Genomic DNA, 24,311 nt, shown 5'->3' on the forward strand with positions numbered 1-24,311 from the left:
CAACTTACTATAGCATAAATATTTATGAAATCAAAGTAGTTGGATAAATCTTCTGAAAAAAATCATGTTCTTGTTTTGCAGCCATTTGGTCACAATCAATCACAGCAAGATATCTTACAAGAAAATACAATATTAAAAGCCACAGAAGTTCAATTCCCTGTCAAACCTGTTGTAAGCAATGAAGCCAAGGTAACTTTTGCTATAATCTCTGAGTAAAACATTCATCTTGAAGGATTCAGCTGTAAAACTGTTGTTAACCCAAGAATGCTGTGGGACATAATAACTAAGTATGTAGAGAAACATAATTGAGAACTAGTATTCGGGTGTTTTTATTTAAGCAACCTTATTCTGGGACTTCTCAAAACCATGTACTTCAAAGCAAAACTATATATATATTCAAGAAATTTGCAAGTGGTTTTTAAGTAGGCCACCTCAAAAATTGTCTGCTTTACTCTTTCCCAGAGGACTTTGTGTCTCATTCAGGCTGTCTCACTAGAAGTTCTTGTGAAATGCTGCTGCTAACAGTAGCAAGCTCTTTCTGAAAATAGTGGGTGTTATTCTGTGCAGCCGTATTGGCCAGAAGAACTACTTGACTACCAGGTACCTGAAGGATATGGCCTCTAATACTCTTCCCCTTGATAGGTCATAGTAGGTGTGTATTAACTTAAATCTGAGTTAGAAACACAAATCGTTGAGATTAAGAATCAAGAAGATATTTTTTTGCTGATTCAAGACACAAAAGTACCAAAATGGTTGATCTGCCACAAAGGTGTCAATTCCTCTACACTGACTGGCTTTTCAGAAACAGATTAAGGTGGTTTCCCAAATGATTACTACTATGAACACCTGTAACACAAATCCAATTCTGTGAAAGCAGAAGAAAATATTCTGTGTTACTCTCTTGTAAAAACTCTCCTATTTTTTGAAAGATATATTCATGACCATTCTTTGAAAAAAAAAAAAAAGCCAAGATAGTAGAATGCTTATCCAAGTTTCAGCAACTAATTAAGCATACTTAGATTTGGGACACAAGACGACAAAAATTTAGGAATGTTAAAATTCAGCTTCTAAAGATTAAAAGGAAAGGAAACATATTTCTAGAGGCAGTAACTTCCCCAGAAAATAAGTCTTTTGGGTACCTAAACTTGCTGTTACAAGTGGTGGTATATTTCTGTTCATTGTATTTTCTAAAAGTAGTGTTAGTTGAGAGGGTTGCAGTTAAGATTATGAAAAACTGGTTAAAAAATTGTAGTTAGAATTGAGTTTTTTTGGATTGAGGCTTTTGTTTGCTGTTGGTTTTTCACTAGCATTTGAAAAAAACTATCCCTTGAATGCAGTTGACAAATACACATCATGTTAATGGTACTTTTACATAGTAAGAGTTATATCTGTGTCTTTTCTTTGTCATTAGTAGTTTTTATGTAGAGGATGTTAGGAAAGAGTATTCAGTTCAGCATGGAGAATTGGCAACATTTGCCATTCTCTGTGTATTTGCATGCACTGTTTGTTTGAAGGACTAAAACTTTCGGTATTCACCACTCATGTTAACCATTGTCATGATAGCTGTGAGAGAGAGGGAGAAATTATTCTCTGGTGGAAATGCTGTAAAACAATTTCAGACTAACTTCTTAATGCAGACCATTTACAATGACTGTGTGGAATCCAAATTGTTTTTCAGATTTATAGGCCTGGCAGTTGGAAAAGAACAGCTTGTAAACTGAAATTCTGATTTGGAAAACACAGAGATTAAATAAATATGGAACCTCAAATGACATTGTTAGTTAGTTTTCAGACTGTAACTGTCCTTTGATCTTCCTCACTGTTTCCTGTTTTGCGCAGTGGTCTCCTTTGCTTCAGATTAGTGTGGCTACAGTGCCACAAAACTGTGAACTATTTAAAAAACATTTTAGACACAAACTGTTACTCTGAGGATCTTGCGAACAACTGTTTGCAGTTTTGAAGGATTTACTGTGAAGAATTTGATTAAAATCTGTAATATCCAAGAACATGTGAATATCTACTAACAGATGTGCATGGTTTTTATATTGTACCTTGTTCATGCTGGATATGCAAATGATAGAAGTAAATTTGAGCATGATTCCTTGGAACTTGTATCACAGATTTTCTCCTTTAATCTCCAGTTTTTAATTGGAGCAAAGAACAAACAGCTGAGCAGATTTATCAAAGAAGATATATGTAATTCTTTTAAATTAAGTTCTAAATTAAGTAATGATGTGCTAATCAGTTCTGTAGCAATAATAAGGATTTTCTATCATTAAATGTTGAAGCCCAGGCTCTCAGGAGACCAAATGTTCTGTGTGTGCTAGACATAAGACTTGACAGAAACTTTCAGCACAAAATGATTGGCATACACCTTATGGACCTAAATGTAGGGATGACATAGTGAATTTAGCTACAGAGTTTTTCAGTTGATTAGATAATTTTAAGCAGGTGTGATTCAGTTTTTCAAGGGAAGAAAGGTTCAGCAAGGTAGTGGTTTCCTAAATATTGTCTATATAATGCCTATTGAGCATGGCAATAGTATCAGTATCATTTTCATGTTTTGCTATACCCTGTCATGGCACATGTGGAAATGCCTGTTTTCAAAAGTCAGCTGAAGCATTGAAATTCTGTCTCTGCATCATCTACCTATTCTTCCCCACTCAATGGTTTTAGAAGCCATTGGAGGAAGTAGAAAGGTCTCCTTTTTCAATCCTCTGACACTTGCTCCTGGTTTTTATTAGTCTGTTCAGGCATAAAGCATGCAGAAATGTAATTGGGTGATGTGCTAATGTTTTAGTTGTAAATATAGTTCCTAAACATGGCAATACATATTTGAAGTGTGATTATTCAAAGCCAATTAATTTGCTGATTTTTTTCTTTCTGCTGTGATATTACATTTTTTCAGTGGGCAAATGTTACATTGTCATTTGAATTGAATTATTTAAGAACAAGAATTTGTTTAGAAGCTAGTTTATCCAGAAGGACTTGCCTATTTGCCTGAAAGCAAATGTATTTAGAATGTTACTGTAACTTTCAACATTTCTTTTCTAGGCCTTTATCAGACGCTGTTTAGCATACCGAAAAGAGGATAGATTTGATGTCCACCAGCTGGCTAATGATCCTTATCTTCTCCCTCATATGAGGAGATCAAATTCTTCAGGAAACTTGCATATGACTGGCCTAGCAGCATCCCCTACACCACCTACTTCAAGCATTATTTCGTACTGAAATTTCTCCAGCTGAGGAATGGGATGATACCTTTGTTTAGTTTTCAGATGCAGACTTGAGCTTGAAAGCATTTGAGTGTTTTTACACAGGACAAGTTTGATAACTGTGTTTTCAGACTGAAGTCCTCCTACATAGTGTCATTTGTATGATTGGAATGGATCATGGACTGTGAATAAATGTACCCTTCTGAGAAACACCGTTAAACATTGAAGGATGAAGGATGACACTTCCTGTTACAAACTTAACAGGTGTACTGTGTTTAAGACTGAAGAAAAGGTTTTTAGTTTTTTTTCTGGGGAACATTGTAAATAATCTTTTTAATAGTTTAAAGTACATTTGGTGGATACTGGAAAGTTCTAACATGAAGGGTAGTTTTTCATTATTTAAATAAAAAAGGGTAGTGAGCAAATTTGAAAACACAGGAAAAATTTTGTGCCTGGTTATAAATGAAATGAACTGCCATCTTTCCAAGATACTGATATTTTGAAACCAAAGTAAGGAGTGTGAGACAGTGAAAGATAATGTTCAGCATCAGATTTCTCAAATAAAATTGGAGTATTTTATTTGGCTACTCAGGCTTGTACCTCCAAAAATGTGGTGGTGTTTCACTGAATTTAAATTGGAAGGGTGATAGGGAATTCCTGGTACTTATTTCTTGAATAGATTGCTAATTTTGAACTCCATTCAGTTTTTTTAAAATACTATATTTGCTGTGGTATTGAAACTTGTGAAACCTTCCAGGCTTCTAATAAAAGCAAGCAACAGTATGAAACCAAATGCAAACAGGTCATGTATAATGTTCTATGCAGGAATAATGATAAATTCCCTTCTAGCTCTATTGTAAATTGTTGTACAGATGTCACATTTTCAGTTAAATTTCAGCAACTTATTCCTGTACAAATGTTTAAAGTATGGCTTTTTCTAATTGGATATTGTATTTTTTTTAAGTCTCCCTCAAGGCGCTTTTAATTGCTGCTAAATGATGTTGCTTTTACTTTTACAAGAGTCAAATGACCTCCTTAAGGTGCGAGTCAACTGTACGAGAGATTGAGAATAGGCAATCCATTAACAATCAAGGCATGTAAAGCAGATCTGTGTTGCCAATTTACAGTACAGTTCTTTAAGTCAGTTTATTGCGTTCTCGTCCTGCAGAGCGCATTGATAATAGATGTAGAAGTTGCTCATGGTTATTCTCTATTTCTGGAAGTTCCTATCAACAAGGAAATGTTTCTTGTGGCTTGTACAGGTATTTTAAAATGTGAAACATTTTCTAACTACCTTGTATGGTAGAAACTTATTTTTCAGAACAGTGTATCTCTCTCCTGTTCACTATTCTTTTTACTATCCCATTCTTGATGCTGAATACCTATATGTAATTTTGTCCATGTTGCAGAAAGAGGAGGCTGTATTACCACAGGTTTTCATTTAGTATTGTACAGTTAAACTGTTGCTCTTGTTTCTGATCTTGCAAGCCATTTTGTTTTCATTGTATATAAAGAAATGTTAACTGTCTCTTTAAGATGCTGCTGAAATTGTAGAGAATGTAGCCAAAACAGTAATAAACAACCGGCAGTTGAAATTTCAACTTTTTCATTGTGTGTTTTTACATTTCAGCACAGGGCAAATCACATAACCATATCAGGGAGCAACACAAAAACAGTTAAAGCAAACTGTTCTTAATTGCAGACAGAAGGCCAATAACACAATTAGTAATTTAAGTAACACTGGAGGTGAAAGGGAAAGATTCTATGAAACTTAAAATGTTAATCAAAACTTGCTTTGATTTAATAGACTGCACAGTAACAACTTGTAAGTATTTCAGTGGTCCTTTTTGAAATATTGATCCATGGGATAAGATTAGCTCGTAGAATTATTAGAAAATTAGACTCAAACAGAATACTGGGAGTCCATCCTTTTCACTCGAGAGCACAAGGCCGAGTGCAGAGTTCAGGGGGAATGTGCTACAGCTCTAAGTTCACATCAGATTTCATTCCTTCTTATTCTGCATGTTGATAACTGAAATTGAATTGATGGTTTTGCCACACGAAAATATGTTGGATTGCGTAAAGTGTGTTTTTATTTGGTGGAGGCTGGTCGATATTTTGACTCTCCGAGAAGCGCCTTTGGGGCTCGCGGGAAGTCAGGAAATGCACCGGGGCAGTGCAGGCCCGGAGCGGCGCGGCCTGCCCAGCCCATGGCGGCAGCGTGCTTTAAATCGGAAACCCCGAAAAAGAAAGCATGATTTGGAATTTAAAGCATCCTGCGTGTTCCTGTTCCTGCTTCCTCATTGATGTCTTCCTGAACGAGCGAAAAGCACAGGTCTGAGGCGGGGCCCCCAGCCCGCCCGGGGCTCTCCCGGTGCCGCAGGTCCCCGGCCCAGGGCCCGGCACATCCCGCCCGGGGCTCTCCCGGTGCCGCAGGTTCGGGACCCGGCGGGGCCCGGCACATCCCGCCCGGGAGCGGGGCCGGGCCGGGCCGCGCTGCGGCTCCAGCTCCAGCTCCAGGCGGGCTCGGGGCCGCGGCCCCTGGGCTGGGCCGTGCAGCTCCGCCCGCGGCCGTGTGGTGTGGTTCGGGGCTTCGGCCAGCGAGGGGCGTCGCCGGCGAGGTGAGAAGTGTCTTTTGGCCTTTCATTGCTCTTCATGGAGCCCTCAGGATTTGGTGCTCTTGTCCCGAAGTGTGGTGTTGCATTGGGAGGGGAGACTGGGGAGTCTGGCCTGGTGGGGTAGGGACTGGGCAGCGTATCAGAACAGGGGAGCCTCAAAATTTGGACCCACTATGGTTAGAGAGTCTAGATATCGATGTCTAAAGTAGTTGAGTCTCACAATTGCTATTGCATTTTTTAAAGCTATTGTTTTCCTCTGTAGCAGCTCCAGCAGGAGTGAGGACTCTGTTCTCACAGCCGAGGGGGGCCGGGCAGCACGGACTGGCGGGGTTTGCCCTGCACAGCCCCAGGCCCCGTGAGCCACAGCCCGGCCTGTCCCTCTGCACAGCCCCAGGCCCCGTGAGCCCCAGCCCAGCCTGTCCCTCTGCACAGCCCCAGGCCCCATGAGCCACAGCCCAGCCTGTCCCTCTGCACAGCCCCATGAGTCCCAGCCCAGCCTGTCCCTCTGCACAGCCCCAGGCCCCGTGAGCCACAGCCCGGCCTGTCCCTCTGCACAGCCCCATGAGTCCCAGCCCAGCCTGTCCCTCTGCACAGCCCCAGGCCCCATGAGCCACAGCCCAGCCTGTCCCTCTGCACAGCCCCATGAGTCCCAGCCCAGCCTGTCCCTCTGCACAGCCCCAGGCCCCGTGAGCCACAGCCCGGCCTGTCCCTCTGCACAGCCCCATGAGTCCCAGCCCAGCCTGTCCCTCTGCACAGCCCCAGGCCCCCTGAGGCACAGCCCAGCCTGTCCCTCTGCACAGCCCTGTGAGCCCCAGCCCAGCCTGTCCCTCTGCACAGCCCCAGGCCCCGTGAGACACAGCCCAGCCTGTCCCTCTGCACAGCCCCAGGCTCATGAGCCCCAGCCCAGCCTGTCCCTCTGCCCCACATCACAGCCCCCGGGGCACTGCCACGGGCTTTGGGCTGTGAATACCCTCCTCAGGCCAGGGCCAGACCTGCCTCCAGGCACCCGTGGGCTGCGGAGCTGAGGACTGTGTTGCCTTCATAGGAAAGGTAAGACTGCACATTCTTCAGAGAAACAATGAATGACCCAGAAATCTCATGTCTTTGTGATGGGTGAAAGGAATCTAATGAGATACATAGAACTCCAAAGTCACCGTCCTGGGGGTCTGTCTGGCATTATGTACCTGCCACCTGAGGCCAGTGTGTTTCCAGCACCCCTTCCACAAATAACATGTTTTACTCAGTCCTTAATGCTTCCTAAGCAAGAATCCCTGAAAAACTCACTCACCTCTTTCAATACCTAAGTTTGACTCAAGTTTACTTATATCCTGACAAATTTGTCCACCTTATTCTTGAAGATGCCTATCAGTGATGGCTGCATTACTCATCCAAGTGATCTGTGCTAGTTTTTCCTAGCATCCTGTCTTACTGCTCTTTAAACCTATTATTTCCAGTCCTGGGCACTGTGGCACAAAAACTAGTTTCCTGCCATGTGTAGCAGGAGTTCATGTACATGAGCTTTGCTTTCTATACAGTCACCATGTATTTAATTTTGAACTTCATGTGTATCTTTTGAAATTAAGATTATTGTCCTCTGAATAAGTGAGGTTCTTGCAGTAATAATTTCAGATACTCAATTCCTGACAGAATTCTTGAGGAACTCTTGCTGTTGGAGAAATTTGGTTTTTCTTTTTTGCTGGAGGTAATTGAGTCACTTTGCAATCTTTTCATTGTGCTATGTTTCCCAAGCCAGTAAAATTCTGTGTATAAATCAAGGAACAATGGTTTCCCTAGAAATCTCGTTTTGTATCTAGTGTCTTGAGAGCTAATTTGGTACCATTAAGAAATTACAGGATATTTAAATTTCAGAATCTCCTTGTACAAATCTGTGGGTGTCTTTTTCTCTGCACCATTAAAACACACCCAGGGACTTTGTCTCTAAGCAGTGGAGGAGATCAAAGCCACATTTGCTGTGTCCTCAGAAGATGTGCAGCCATCAGACCTGCAGGTCAGCAGGCAAAGTGAAATATTTTCTTGCTCTTGTATGAAAGCTATGCCATGGTATTCAGCAGAGCACAACTCTGCAGACCAGTGGAACAAGTGTTTCCTGGGAGGAGAATGCCATGGCCCCAGCCCCAAGCCCCTGGCCCATTCTTGTTTCTGTAGTTTTGCAGTTGTACTTACAGTGTAAAAACCAAGCAGTCCCTGGATTTCACCCTTGTGTTTGCTGTGACTCTTGGGAAACCTGTTTACCCATATGCAAAGTTTGAATCATTTTGCAGGTGGCCTGGGGTTGTGGCTTCCTGTTATTTGTAGTATTGGTGTCCAGGGGGGTTGTGCAATTGCTCCCTTCTCCAAAACTGGGAGGACAATCCTTAGCAGAGTTATTGTCTTCAGTGAGGTCTGGGAGCAGCCATAGCCCAAAGAGGTGTAAGCTCTATCCAGCATTTCAGTGCTTAGAAGGGCCTGACAGTACCTTACTGAATCAACAGATTATTTTTGATGTTGGAATACTGAAATATTTGTAGTTCAGAAGAGAAGACATATTCAAACCAGCTACTTCTAAATGTTGTTCAGTAATGGAGAACTTTGATAGTTTAAAATACCAGTGGTATACAGCTTTGTCAAAGGCAGTGTGTTATGTTAAATACATTGGCTGTATGTACAAGCATGGGGTTATTTTTTATGGTTCTAGTTGAAGGGATAAAGATCCACACATACCCCCAAGTTAATGGGTTTTGTATAATATATGCAAATACTGTATTTCACTTTGTAGTACTCTTAGGTAGGATCTGGCAGTGTGTGTCTCCTATTGCTCAAAAGAATTTTAACTTAAATGTATATATTGTCTGCACAGTTTTCACTGCAATGGAATAGTTGGAACTGGGGCTTGTAGAGAAAGAGGTCCTGTGCTACTTTAATATGTATCTTCCAGCCCTCAGACACTGGCCTTGCAGCTTCTAGAGCAGCTGTTGCTGTGTCCAGCAGTGCTCCACTATTGTTACCATGCAGCCATGATGTGGGGAATGAAATTGAAATTTCTCCTGAAATGTGCAGTGGTTAACAATTGGATGGATGGCAGATTCCTGTAAGAATCAGTATAATAGTGAGGTGATATGTGCAGGGCCTTGAGAAAGTCTATTTTAATACGCAGAAATGTATTTTTCAGCATGAGCTCTTTCCTATTCCTATCCCACTAATGCTCTCAGAAAAGAGTTGTCAAAATGCAAGACAAAGACAGAAGAGATGGTTACTTGGGTTTTGTCTCTAAACTTCTTGGGACACTTATGGGTTTAGCAGGCCTGGAATGAAAGCTGGAAAAGGGAACTGATTGTCTGTTCACATTGTCGAAAGCTTTGCAGGAAAGAGCACCAAGAACTGCTTTCCTTTGTACATTTATGAGCAGATCCAGTAGATCTTCACTTGCCTTCATTGGTAGAAGAGCAGTTTCCACTAAAACTGATAGAACTAGCAAGGATTTAAAGGACTCAGAGAAGTAGAACATGCCCCATGCTCCCAGAATTCTGCCATCTACCTCTGTCTTTGGGCTGAGCATGGCAGAGGAACAGGACTTGCCAAGCAGTCACATACATGGGGCTGACCTAGTGAGGTGCAGCTTCTTTCATTCCCCTGCATTTGTCCCTGTAAAAAGCCACATGAAGAGTTGTGACACAGCTTTGTATATTTGCATGATGTACAACTTCCTTCATGACAGACGTAATCACCGTAACTATTGCACAAATGGTTTCAGGTTTGCAGCTGTGGCTCATTGGCTGATGGCAGAGCTCTCCTCATTGATTTGAGCACCTCAGTACCTTCCCTGCATGTCTTTCTATTGCAAAGACAGGTAAGTAACCTGTGAGTTGGCAAACTGCACTTGCCCATAGTGGATTTGAAGCATCTTGTTCCATTAGTTAAGTGTCAATTCATGTACATTCATGTGATACCACAAAATCCTCATGCTGTTGTAGGGTTACGTAAGAGTGTATCAGGTGCTGAGCTGATCTCATAAATTGTCCTCTTAGAGCTGTCAGGATAGTTTTATTACGGAGCCCAAACACATTCCAGTCTAACAAATTACCATATCCTAAAGGTTATTGTCCTATCATCCAATTAACAAAACCTTTACACATAAAATAGAAGAATTACTCCTGTGTCACCCTTTATCATCTGTCAGGATTCCTGTTTTTAATGACTCTCATCTTTTTCCACTTATATTAATATTTTCATATATGGCTAAAATGAAAATCTTAATATGTAGGTAGTACATTCAACAAATCATGGTTCTAATGGTGAAAACTCTAAAGATTGGTGTTTTTTCTCCTTATCTCAGAGACTACTGGAGGAGTTCATCTGAATTACATTGCAATAGCTCTTTGTATTTGAGGACGTGCTGTGATGGGCTCTGCTAATATGAGGCAGCGATGTGAAGGCCTCTTTTCCTTTTTTTTCTTCTTTTTTTTCTTTTTCTCATTTCAGGTTTTGCAAAAGATTACTTAGGCTGCAAATAATTGTGCTAGTTTTGTGGTAAGGAGCAACACAGATGAGCACAGAGTTCATGGGAGAAAGTCAGTATGAGCCATTCCTGTATGCAACTGGGGAAAAGAAGTCAGCTGGGCAAGGCTCCAGATAGATGGTGTGACTGAAATAACACTTCAGCTGTACTCATTTAGATAACTAAATGTGTGTCCAGGACACTTTCAGACTCAGCCACTATGCACTGGGGAGATAGAAGGTGAATTGCTATAATGGCTAGTGGCAAAGTTTTATGTTGTGTTTCATCTTTAGATATACAGAAAGCAAACCCAGGACACAAGGGGAAAAGTAGTACTACCTGAACCATCACAGCTTTATTAGCAGCACTTTGGTGCTTATAAATCAGCCTCTGTCTAAGATCAGGTAGGTACATCAAAACTCAGCTTTCCACTGGAGATGTGCATCAGCCATAGTGTCAACAGCCCAGGAGAGAAGGCACCCGGTTTCCCAGTGCCCACTGGCAAATCAAGGTATTCTATTCAGATTGCTGAACATCTGCTTTACTTGTCTGCACCCCACACTGGCAGGACACAGAGTATGGGCGTGGCAATATCAGAGCAGCAGATGCCTGTGACTGAACAGTCAGGACTGCTTATCCCTCTGGGATATTGGACCAAGACTTCTCTGTCTTCAGCAGGCAGAGGATTTAAATACTAATGACACTAATTTTCCTAGAGACTGGCACAGGGTATTGGAATTCAGTAGAATTTTGCTGTATTTGGATAGTGAATGATTCAACAAATACTAAGAGAAAGGTGTTTCTCTTATAGGTTACATAAAACAGGAGGGAATAGCTTGTAACAAACACTGAAGGAAAACTTACTGCTTTATCGAATCCATTTCACTTGAAGCAAGAGTCTTGAAATAAAAATCAAAGCTTCTGGAGTGAAGTTTTACTTCTGCTTGGAGTTCACAGTAGTGAACTAAGATGTAGTGTCTAGGAAAAGGATCTGTGAAAGGACTTAACTCCAACAGTGCTAAATTTTGTCTTCTCAGCTTTTGTGTTGAGAAGCCCTAGTCCCTTATTAGGACACTTTGGACTTTTAGGGGCTCAAATACTAAAAGGATGAACTATGAAATGCATTGATTGATGTCAATAGTTGGAAGCACGACTGATAAAATATATTTATAATTACTGGAAATATTGTAATTCAGCTCTTCTCTCTTTGCTGGACTTTATTCTTATTACTGCCATTCTTGTAATTTGAAATGGCACAATTCAAACTCAAAAGCCTTTTAAAGTATTATTTTATAATGTTCAAGTCACACATTTCCTTGTGATGGTCACTGCTCGAGATTTCTAACATGTTATTTATAGGACATTGTGCTGATAAAGGTGAATTAAGGATAGGAAGTAGATCTCAATCAATTTCTGATTTGATGAAAATAATAGTGATAGCTACTACAATGTATAATCTGCAAGGGCATTTTTCATGTAAGAAATTATAATGTAGTAGTTACTAATCCTAATAGCATGGCTCTTCTGTTTTAGGGCAATTAAATATCCTTTTACCTTTAAAGATTTTGTTGTATTTTTGACCTGAGACAAATATTTAGTGTAAAGTTTATCTTTGTTTTCTTCCACTGCTTTTCTTGAGCAAAGCACAGCTATCACATTCTACTCTGTAATCTGTACTGGAGTTTATTGTGGGAGTGGGGAGTTTCTGGAGCTGTGTTGTGGCTTGGGTGACAGCACCTATGAGTACTGGTGTGTTGAGGCTTGTGTGACAGCACCTTTGGTGAGTTTGCTGTGGGAGTTGAGAACTTACTGAAGTGTACAAAATGAAGGGCTTGTTAGCCAACACCTTTGTGGAAGCGTATTGTACAAATTTTAGGGTTTGTTAGCCAATACCTTTTTAGTCTAAACAGTGGTCTGGTTGCTACAGTTATGGCAACTGTACAATAAAAGCATAAATTTTCCTGACACCTGGTCCAGTGTCTTTGTTCAGCTTGATGAGAATTTATAATGAACATCATGATGGGTCTTGACTACAAGCATATGGAAAATATACTGCCTCTGCTTTGTTAAGAGTATAGAAACCCATGGCAGGTACTCCATGTGTACACACAGACCCAACACAGGAAGCTGAGAAGTCATCTGAGACCTCTGGACTCTCACAGCAGTGCAAATATCAAACATAAGCCATTGCTTAACCAACATTTTTCACTTGTAAAGGGTGAAATGTCAGCATATTTTCTATTTATCACTCAAGTGGACAGGTTCTTAAAACTGTTGATCTTATAGGAGAGAGCAGTATTAGATGTGAAGAGGATTACAACAGGGGAAGCAAACACTTGCCCTTGTGAATTTGTATGTACTATATTTAGAATTTAAATCCAAGCATAATTAAACAGTGCTAATGAGACAGAGGGACTTATCTTCATTTGGTGTATAATTGGTATCACTGATTTCCTCATTCATTTTTTCCTAGTTTTAAAGCTGCCTTGTTCCAGTGAGATTAGATGGTAAAAGCTACCCTGCAGAGAGAAAGTATGTGGCCTGGAGCTAAAATTCAGTTGGAAGCCTTTTAAGGGATGCTGCTTTCATGATAGCATCGATAACTGACAGCAAAGACACCTGTGAATGTGTAGCCAACAGTCAGGCAAGGCAATCTTTGTGCAGTGTACCCTTGAAAATTGCACACAATTTTACAAAGACCATAAAGGGGAATAAAAGTTCACCCTTTCCAGTGAGGAAAACAAAATACATTAAGAGTCTTAATTCTTGTAGGTTTATAATCCATCACTATTAACTGAAGTTTGAATTCCTTCTCAAGAATATGCTCCAACTCATCCAGGAATATGAAGCTTGCATAGGAACTTTTGGTAACATTTTGTGGTGGACACACTGCAGCAGGTCTGGGTGGAAGATGGTAATAGTCTTGCCCAACTTAAGTAGCTCTGAGCCCATAACCAGAACAGCAGGCTGTGTTACAGCTCTCTGCCAATAGCTGATTATATTTCTGAGCAAAGGACAACAGCTACATGCAGCTGCAGGGGCTCAACATTTTTTTTTTACCTAATCAAAGCCAGTAAAGAAGTGGGTGCAATAGGCAAAGTCAGGTTACCAAAGTTCCATTTTTGCTTGTCAGTTTTGTCTTTGATTGGATTTAGGCTCCTTTTAATTATGCCTCAAATGGATACAGTTTTTGTGATGGTTTATTCCATATCTGTTTCAAACTGCAGCAAAAATCAGCTGTTTCCTAAGGGGTAGCACAAGAATGACTCTACCTGTACATCTCAGTGCTGCCATGCATGGCAGGGTGCTTGTGCTGATGGGCTGACAAGGGTGCTCAGGAGCATGAGACTTCGCTGGGCATCACATCCTAGTGGGAATACTTGCATCCAGCTGGAATCTGTTCTCAGTGACTGTCTGTAAAGATTCTCCAAACCCTCCTCCCTCCAAAGTGACCACTAACCAAATGCCTGTCCACGCACTGAGCCAAACCAGTTCAAAGGGGAGCACTACAGTGTCTGTGAGTAAGCTCTGCTGGATAGGAAGAGGATAGAGTGAGATGAATCCCACAAAAACAACAAATGTTTTTCATCATAGCCTAGTAATTCAGCACAGACTTATTCTTTGGGTTGCTGAACCCAAGACTTTGTTTTCTTTCCTTTTCTGGAAGGGGATTTGAACACTTCCCTGCTAAGACTGCTGTGCAGATTAATCTGAGACATAGGAATTGTTATGAACATTTGGTCTCAATTTCTCTTTGCTCAGTTGCACTGGACCACTCTGACTATGTCACCCTCTTAAATACCCCTCTCTCTTTTTGGAGGTTGTCTTTTTTGACTACTTAGGGCCCTGTTTGCTGTTTCAGAAGGTGAGATTTGCAGCTGTGCTTCCTGTTCATCATTACCTAGCTAGGCTGTTTAGTCAGCCCTCCAGCTACTTACTGATAGTCAATAATACTGTGTTTAACTTTCCAGGGGAACAGATCATTTTAGAAGTTGTTCTGCACCCCTCAAACACCTTCATCTGCTTATATATTTTACAGAATGGCATGTCTGCCCTTGCTGCTTTTTCACAGTAACAGTCCAAGTGTTCAAGCTCTTAATACTGCTTTGTGGTTGAACAGCATTGAGAAAACACCATTGGTAACCAGAACTGAGAGCAGCAGCAAGTACAGCTGCTCCACTTGTGATCAGTCCAGAGCCACAGCCACTTGTCCACAGAGGTCCTGACTGTCTAGAGCCATGAAACATCCTATGACTCTCAAAGTGTCAGAGACTGGAGTCTTTAAAAAGTTGAAAAGTCTTATCACTGCTTTCTGCTGCCTTAAACATAATTTTCAATTATATTTCTTTTGAACCATCCTAGCTTGACTGCTGGGGAGTCCCACTGTCAGGATTAAACAGATGTTTTATTTCCTGCTAAAGGTGGATGAAATAATAATCACCAGCTCTGCCTCATTGGCTGCCATGTGGTCTGGAAAGGCACCATATGCCCAGCACTCAGACTGCTGCAGACAGGAGACTGGGGGCATTATTTATTACTTGCCTAATCAATTTAAATACTGTATTTCTTTCAGAAAGCACATTTCTAGTCTTTATAAGGAGATAGATACAGGACTCGTCAAGTAACCTCCTCTAGTGAAGTGCATCTTCCATTTAAATATTGGCATCAGCCAATATTTTGCTTGCACAGCATATGGGGCTAGAAGCAAAGACCTGGCACTTGGAGCTGCACTGTGCTCATGAGCTGCACTCAGAATCACAATCACTTGTAGAAGTTGTTCAAGTTCAACACAATAACAACAGTTTTATTTTAATACTTTTGAAGAGTTCTCCTTGAAGGGAGTGTGGTGCCTCTCCTCCAGCAGGAATATGGTGTGGGTGGAGCAAGCTGCTTCTAGAGGCTGACCTGCCTCTGGAAAACTGCTGTGTGCCTTCACAGTGACAGCATGTGGTGTCTCTGGTGGCAGGTGTGAGGCAGTGTCTCTCTTCCATCAACTGACTTCTGATCCTCTCTCAGGCCAGCCCACATCTTCCACAGAAGCTGCAGGACTCTGAGGTGAGCACAGGTGGGCTGGATGGTGGTGACCAGAGTGTGCAGAGCCATGCCAGGCACTGGATGTGGGTGGCAACTTCTGCTTGTTTCTTGAGAGGTCCAAGGAGATGCAGTGGTAAATGCAAGGCACTTCTCGTATGAGGATGGCAAATGAGGAATCCTCCGCAAGAGCTGACAGTAGAACCCCTTTCCTCCATGGAGTAGCCAAGCAGAGTGCCAAATGCAGTGATTAGTGAGAAGACAGCCATCTGGCTTCTGTCCTTCAACAGCTCTCTTTCACCATCTCTCTTCCTATATACCACAAGAAATTTCCCTGTGTTTTTGGCAACTTATGATAGCCTTTCTGAATCATACTACAAGGTCCAATCTACAAATGACATACAGAGTAAGGTGAAGAAAGAAAAAGGGGAGGAAGATGATAAAGTGGACAAGAATCTGAGAGGCCTTCAGACCTTATCTTGAATTATAACCTCGATAGTGCTCGGTAGCGCAGCAAGTCCTTTAGAGCAGGAGTAATGTACTTACTGAGGGAGGGTGTTGAGTTGTCAGAGGCAGAAGTTTGTACACTGACAAGGAGTCATTGCAAAGACAGGAGTAAAGGCTGACACAAGTACTTCTGCAGATTGCTGGGGGACTGGGGAGGAGCCTATACTGGACTCCAGCAGTGCATGTCTGTAGATAAGAATGCACGAGTACACTTGTGTGTGAGTGACGTATGGCAGCTTCCAAGGAGTGTTTGAAAAATATTTGGTTCAGTTCCTCACAGTCCTTAATATTTTACCCTGAATTTCTCCAACTCTTTCTATTCCTTTATGGTGCATACTTTTAGGCCAAAAATACTGTGAAGCACAATGCAATCCATAAGTACATTATTTTTTGTTACTTTTAGTAGTTAGGAATGAAAATAGTCAGGAACTGGGTTAGGAACAGTAAGTTCCTTTTCATTATTAAATAGTTAGTGCCCAGACTACAAGTGTGGTTTTGGGTTGTGGAGCTTTTTTGTCTTCTCTCTGAAGAGGTGTTAATGGTAAGATGGGTAAGAAACACATTTCAAATAAAAATGCAGCTTTGAAACAAAGGTAATTGTTTCACAAATTCAGTCATTTCTAGTACATGGCATGTTATTTGGCATTACAAAGACTTCCAGTTGCTTTCTTTTTTTATAGAAATTGTAGTTGCTTTCTTAAAGGATTTACCCAAGTACTGTTTGTATATACAAAAACATCTCCTATTGAGCCTTAGTAAAGTAGTGTCAGTGCCTGAGACCAGACATTTTCTGTTCCCTGTTTCATGTGAACACATATTTACCTGAGGGCATAAGCAGTATTGTGAAATAGCTTTTCATATCTTTTCTTACTGTTCTAGCTTTTAACATCGTAGTTGATAATACTTGACTGATGACTCAGTTAATACTGAGCTGCTGTTTGCAAAAATTGCAACTTTTGTTTACAAGTTCTGATGTTTCTTAAAGAAGTTGCACTATTCCTCTGAGCAAGCTTCAGTTCCCTGATTTTTTTTTCATGTGTGTAAGCACTGCTTATGGTATGTGCACAGCTCCAACCCCATGCAGTGGGTAGGTACTTAGAAATGCCTGGATGGGAGGTTTAAAATCTTCAGTTTGATTTTAAAGACTATTTTGAAAGCTCACTAAACAGAATTTCAGGGGAAATCAGCATGAAAGATAACAGTGAGATGGCAGCAAAATGGTCACTGCCAAGTCTTAGCTATTGAAGTGTCTGTCTGCTCTCTCTATACAGTACCAAGAACTAGAAGGTATTTCTGTTATGCCAGTTGAGAATGTAGTGGGCTTTGCTGAAGATTGGCTATTTGTCTCACATTAAGAGCAAGATCACTGAAATGAACTGTTTGTTCTTGAAAGCTGCCAGCAGAGGATGTTGGCAGATGAACTCTGAGGGCTGGGAAAAGATGTGTTCAGGAAGCAGGACCTGGGCAGTGCTATAATGTCCTTTCTGCACATCTAAAGGTGCAGACAAGTCAACCCTCAGTGAGTCCCATTACCTCCAGTGCCCCTCATCAAACACAAATCTCAGAGCTCTGCATTGCTTTTGCTAATACTATAATCATCCACTGCAGGCTTTTCTTACACATCCTGCAAGCCTATGTTGACTATGGGTTTTGCAGCTTGAGTTCACTCATGTTTCCTATGTTTTTAGTTTCTGTTGGGGTTTCATAGCTCACCTAAGCTGCAAGGGCCACGAACGAAGTACGTGAATATGCAACCACTTGCTGGCAGAGCAAACAGCTCTCAGACAAGAGGATTGTTATTAAAATGTTGTTTTGTTGGCAGAATAGGCTTTCCTGGTTGCCCAAGGTGAACTTGACCTCTGTGGTTGTTGAAGCTCTCTCTTGTGGGCAAGCTGAGCAATGCTGGAATGCAGCTTTTAAGATGGATTAACTATGAACTTAATAAAGGAAACAGTTCAGAGAGAGTAAAAATTTTACATTGCACAACTAAGGATTAAACATAACTTTTGATCCTATAGGACAAAAGTTCCAAGGCTGTGAATGTGATTATTTGATAGGGTCACAGTCATCTTGTCAGTGCAGAGGAATGTTTGCAGCCTCCTCCTAGGACAGAATTCTTCCTTTCCAGGTGCAAGAAGGGCAGTAGAGAGGCAGGTGTGTGGCCAGTGGACAGAGACTGCACTCTCCTCCTGTGAGTAAAGTAACAATGCCATGTTCTGGGCTTTGAACTCTTAAGTCTTGATGCAGTTTCACATGCACAAACCCAGAACTTTGTTACTAAACTGGTATCATGTGCACAGGCTGTTTGTAAGAAATACCAGTCATCTGCCTAAGTAGAATTCTGAATTGCTAACTGCATGCTAAGGATAAACATGAACTGAGGCTCCAGGAAAAGGAGGTGTTTGTTCCTGTCTCAGCTCAGTAGCTCTCTAGCCACCATCTGCAAATCTCAGATATTCCATAAAATGCCAGATTACTATCCTTTAACTCTTTTGCCAGGGCTGCAGGGCAGAAGTGCTGGAGATTCACATGAGCCAAATGAAGTTTTCTGTTTGATTGAGGCCATGGATTTGGTTTTGGTTTATTTTGAGATTAGCTCTTGCACTTTAGGTGTTTAACTTTAAAACTGCTATGGCACATGTTGTTGGCTCTGACTGCAGCTAAAAAAAAAAATGTTTCTCCACAGATATTACAGGGAAATCAGTTTGAAGATTTTAGTTTTCTGACCTACACTGGTTTTTACTAGGAGGCACACCACAGTGCAAGACACTGTGCTGGACTGGACAAATATATATTAAGCCTTGGTACTGCCATGAAGAATGTACAGAGGAGGATTACAAGAATGAGTTATGAACTACAGACACTTAAAAATTAAGAAACACTTCTGCAGTATGATTCTTGCCTAACATTACAGGATTCAAGTCTAAAATGAAAGAGAGTCTAGGTGTCTAAATCCAAGTGAAGAACCAAAAAATCTGATCTTAGTGCCAGCTACACCTCCATGTTAGAGAGTGATTGCGGGCACTTGTTTGACTAGTACAGACAAAGCCTGTGAATAATCAAGGAAGACAGGGTGCCACAATCAAACATCCCTGATCCTTATCTTGCCTCCTTTGATTTAATTGCATAATTAGCACGCAGATCATGGAGAGGTTGGAACTATTACCCAGGCCTCTCCTTCAGCATTACAGTATCTCAAACAAGTCCCTGCCTATAAGGATTTGGTTTCTTCAGAACTTTCACCCAGTCCCGTGGTTAGCTTAAGTCAGCAAACTGCCAACAAAACTCTGAGACTTAGAAAGAGCTTAAGCTCAGCCCATTTCTGCCTTCAGATCAGTTGGTTTTACAGTTCCCAAGCCCCATCATTCTGCATCCAGCTGGCATCCATTTGACTACAGTGCTGCTGGTGGGGGGACAGGAACCAACCACCCTCGTTGCTGAATCTTATCCTGTAAATTCAGCCAAAAGAAACTAGTGCACGCCATCTCGTGGCCTTGCACGGCTATTTCCCAGGAACGAATGGAGCTCCAATTGCGACGGAGGTTTGAAGTGGACAGGATTTAAAAAATGCCTTTCAAAAGCTCAGACCATCTCACCCCCACCCCCAGCTATGAAACGTTCACCATTAGTGCTTTGTCCACACTCCTGCCTTGACCCTGCAGCCTAAGCAGTTGTTTCCTGGAGCAGCAGCAGAGCATCAAACTGCAAAAGGGACTTCAGCACATGCTGACATGGCTGTTGAGGCAAATCCAGGGTGCCAGTGAACACAGCCCCCAGACCAGTCTTTGGTGGAGCAGGAAATTTCCATATTAATTTTAGAGTAGGTCATACACATATAAATCATTTTTAATTATATGCAAGGTTGGGATGTTCGTGGTCCATCTATCTTCATCTGCTGTCTGGACTTGTTAAAGAACTCCATGTGTCAATGCTTTAAATAAAGCTAATGTGCCTGTTCATAGCTGTTCATTAACAGCTGAATATATGAACTCATGAAAATAAGGTTACATCATCTGTCAGTCCTTTGGTGTATCTTAAATTCCTATTCCTCCTTACTCTCTCTTTTTGGTGGGAAAATCAAGTCATTAAGAGACCCTTGCCAGAAATGATTAAGGTACAGTTTCATCACATTGAGTTGAGAGAATTAATAAAAGAGGGAGCATACAATAGTATGACTTCAAGGCCTGTGTATTCATTTTAAGTAGTAAGTCTTCAACTTCCCAATGTTTATGACTTTTTAGCTGAGAGATTACAGCTTCAATCTGCACCACTGAATCATCTCCAAATGTGAAGTTGCATTATCTTCAGCAGAATTGCTGATGGTAACATCGCCTTACTTCCACTGCTCTCATAGCTGTCAAAAGGCTGGCTATATAGTCAGCATCACAGGACTTAAAATAGCTAACAGAAATGCAAAACTTCAGACTAAGCATCTTCTTTTGTCTGTTACTAGAAACAAGTGCACAAGACCTCTGAAAGTTTGCAGCTTGCTGTTGGAAAGCATAGACTAATGCCAGAGAACACTGTGCCATACTGCAAGAACAAAAACATTTACCCAAGGACTGTAGTTTAAAAAATCTGATTACAATCAGCAATTGCTCTAAATTTGGGTTGTGAGGAACATATTTTTACTCTTCTTGCCTTGGAAGTGTGTAACAAAGTTGCAGGAAAGGCTGTTAGACCTGTGAGGCTCAATGAAGCTTGATACCAATATACTTTCTCTGCTAGAGGAAAGAAAAGAGGGAAGATCCTTCTTCTCATGTCATGGTTTAATTCTGAGGTATATGACACTGGATTTACAAAGGTAAATAGAAATACATTCTAAGAAATATTGTAGTAAGTAAGCTGAGACTCCATTTTCTTCACGTGGTAAAAGGCAATTCTTTATTCACATCACTTACTTTACACAGCTTTCACAGACCTCGTGTGCAGCACCTGTTGGCTGGTAGTTTTCTTACCACTTCATTTATTGGTCGGAAGGGGATTTGTGTGTATGTGCTGAGATTCAGGTTGTTTACATTTTTCTTTTCTGGGTTCTCATGGAACAGATCCTATTGTTTACACAGATGCACTTACTTTTCAACCCAAGAATAGGTTGTTGTGTTGGGGAACTTTTCATACAAGATTGTTTTCACATCGGAACTTGCAAATTGCTTAACTGCACTCAGAAGAGGTAACAGGGTAGCTATTGATTTAATGGAGCAGGCCTGGTTTTATGAGGCCTTTCTTTTATAATTCTTCTACCTGTCACAACATCTCCTTTTTTATTAACTTAAAAAAGCTCATATGTTTTGATGTTAAAGCAATTTGCATCTTATTAAGACTATTACTGGTAATCTGTTAAATACGGGACAAGATACATAAAAACCCAATTACAATCAACAAAACTTGTTAAATCCAATCATGTCACTGACACAGGGGCTCGCAGCATGAGAAAAATAATGTCCAATGTCTCTAGGGGAAATTGAGATAAATGACCATTGTTTTAAAGTCCAAATAGTTGAGACTCAGGAGAAAGTTATCAGGGGAAAGAGAAAGAAAACTCCGGCCGCTGCCACCGTGCAGCTGTTGCGGGGGAAAGGGAGAACCAAAGGCCGCCGAGTTGTGCTGACATCACCCTGCACTGCCCGGGCAGCGGGGGCGGCGGGAGCCGTGCGGACCCGGGGCTGCCGCATCCCCGTCTGCCCCCGAACACCCGCGGGAGAAAAGCCGAGGGGAAAAGCAACACAGAGAAACCTCTAAAGGGCGCATGTAGCAAAAGGGAGAACACACCGAAAGCAAACAGAGAAAAGGTTAAAAGGCACAAGGCGCTCGTGGCTCCCCTCTCCCGGCCCGGAGCCGCCGGGGCTGTTGAAAATCCCGCGCAGAGCCGGGCGGGAGCGGCATTGGAGCTTCAGCTCCGGAAAGGAGCCGGGAGCAGGAAACGTGTCCGGGTCCTGCCTCTGCAGAGCCCGCGCTCCCCACGGAGCTGCGAACCGAGCGGGGCTCGGGGGTTCCGGAGGACAGAACTGACCCGGCGGAGCCCCCGCACAGAGCGCGGGCAAACACAGCCCGGCCCGGCCCTTTGTTCGCCTCCCTGCGGCGTCTGCGCGGGGCGTACACCGAGAGCAGTTTCAAAGGGGCTATAACAGTTTTAATAGTCTTTTCAACGTGAAAAACGGAATGAAAAAGTAACTTTCCCGTCGTTCGTGGGTAGCGGGAACAGAAAGGACCTGCAGACACGGGAGGTGCTGACCCAGAGGTCTCTGGAGCCCGCGGGGGGGGCGGTGCCGCAGCAGCTGCGGTCCCTTCAGCACATTGTAATTTTTTAAACGATTTTTAAATTAAATACCACGTAGGTAACAATTTTGTGACTATCATATCTTCTGCTATGGCCGCTGCCCACAAAACGTGCCCCAGTTCGTCCCACTTTCGATAGAAAAGGCATTTTGTTCAGCTACTCTCAGGTCGTTTTCTACGCCACAGCAACAAAGTTCGCGATTTCCTTTTATCCTGTCTTATCCCGTTCGCGCAGTGTAAGTGCCCACACACGTATTATCGCTGTTTCGTCAGCTGAAATGCGTCATCTAAGATTTCCCGGATTTTACCTCCTTTTTTAAAATTCACAATCTGGATGTTACCCCTCGCTCTATGTGCGGACTTTGGCGCATGTCACGCTCCGCGGCGCGAATCCTCCACAGCGTATTTTTCACGACTCTTTTTGGCGTCTGTCTCCCCGGCTCGAGTCTGTAGCTCTCCCACGATTCTCCATCGCGTCTCCGCGGCTCGCTTCGTCGATATTTCCCACGTCGTATTTCCAGAGTTCTTCAGCCCGTGCCCCGCGTCTCCCCGGACCAATCTATTCCCCGGCTCCGGCCGTGCTTCCCCTCGATTGGAGATCGTGTGTCCCGCATCTCCGGTTCCTGACCGTACCCTCACCACGGTTTTTGAGACCGCTATCTCCCCCTATCTCAGTGGCCGCACTACATTTTTGATCCATGCTCACTCCCCGGGGGGCAGCGCCTTTCCTGGAGCTGTGTTTGTTTCTGTGCACTCCCCGCTCGGGTCCCGCTCCGCCGGCCGCTTCTTGTCTGTGCGTATTTTGTGCCGTCCCGCAGCCGCAGCCTCCCACTGAGTTGTATATTCGCTGTTTAAATTAGTTTCGCTGCGAGGCTGTTCGTTGGTGACTTTGCGTGTTCTGTCTCTCCAGTCGGGTCATCAGGTATTACAGTAAGCTAGCTGAGACTCCATTTTCTTCATGCAGGAGAAGCCAATTCTTTATTCACATCACTTATTTTATACAGCGTTCACAGACCTCGTGTGCAGCACCTATTGGCTGGTAGTTTTCTTACCACTTCATTTATTGGTCGGAAGGGGATTTGTGTGTATGTGCTGAGATTCAGGTTGTTTACATTTTTCCCTTCTAGGTTCTCATGGAACAGATCCTATTGTTTACACAGATGCACTTACTTTTCAACCCAAGAATAGGTTGTTGTGTTAATCTTGGTATGAAAGGTTCCTTGTTTTCACATGGGAACTTGCAAATTGCTTAACTGCACTTAGAAGACGTAACAGGGTAGCTATTGATTTAATAGAGCAGGCCTGGTTTTATGAGGCCTTTCTTTTATAATTCTTCTACCTGTCACAACAGAGAAACAGCAAGTGCCCTACTTAGCAAGGCAAAAGGATTTTACACTCCAAACAGCTGAGAAAAGAAACTGCTCACAGTATGAAAAAGTATTTGGGGTCTGTCTTTGACATGGACTTTTGCAGTAAGAGATGATGACTAATGTGCAGCAGTGGGGCAGAGGAAAGACAAATACTTGTCTTTGGTAAAGGTGATAAAGGTAAGACAGGAGAACAGCTATTAGATAAGGCTTCCACTTGAATGAATTATTTGAGACACTATTACTATAATCAGAAGCAGATGCAACTACTGTTCCAAACACTGCTCAGGCAAACTATGTTGCCAAATTAATTACACAGCTGTTGAAACAAACTTCAGCTCGAGCCTGCTGATGATATGGGTATGTTTGCATATGCTTGTAGCAACCATATATAAATGAAATCCTAGTAATATAGAAGGACTGGAATGGTACAGAAGAATTTTCCACATCAGCTGTACCTGATAACAAAAGCAAATGCTATCATCTGGAGTACAGTGCACATAACAGTTTCTACAAGTGTATCATCTACAGTTAATCTGCAATTTTTGTCTTAAATATGAATTTTAAAAGCCAAGTATGAATCATATGTAGGCAGATTTAATGACTCATTGCTGCAATGGATGTAACCATAAGTGCTGATCCTGCCTGCCATTAAGATGTCTGGCATTCCCTCTTGGACCCATTCCGCTGGAAGGGGCCCCTTTCACAGATGTGTGCCAGAGAGCTAAGATAAAAAGTTAAATGAGAATTAAAGAATGAAGAAAAAAAAAAAAGAAGTGCCATTTTGTCACACAAAGAA

The 24,311-nt window shown here is 42.2% G+C and overlaps 1 protein-coding gene across 3 annotated transcripts in view; it reads left to right on the plus strand.

Moving 5' to 3' along the window:
- Nucleotides 1-4,816, plus strand: part of TLK1 (tousled like kinase 1) — a gene marked incomplete at its 5' end in the record, with an annotated part of 67,774 nt that extends 62,958 nt beyond the window's left edge. For all 3 annotated transcript variants that reach the window (XM_083864716.1, XM_083864715.1, XM_083864717.1), the window contains 2 exons: nt 82-189; nt 3,055-4,816. In XM_083864716.1, coding sequence (XP_083720842.1) covers nt 82-189; nt 3,055-3,231 — 285 coding nt within the window. In that variant the 3' untranslated portion in view covers nt 3,232-4,816. The remainder of the gene's footprint in view (nt 1-81; nt 190-3,054) is intronic.
- Nucleotides 4,817-24,311: the final 19,495 nt, after the last annotated feature.

Source organism: Zosterops lateralis (genome assembly GCF_965231275.1).
Source record: "Zosterops lateralis genome assembly, chromosome: 7".
Classification (NCBI taxonomy): Eukaryota; Metazoa; Chordata; class Aves; order Passeriformes; family Zosteropidae; genus Zosterops; species Zosterops lateralis.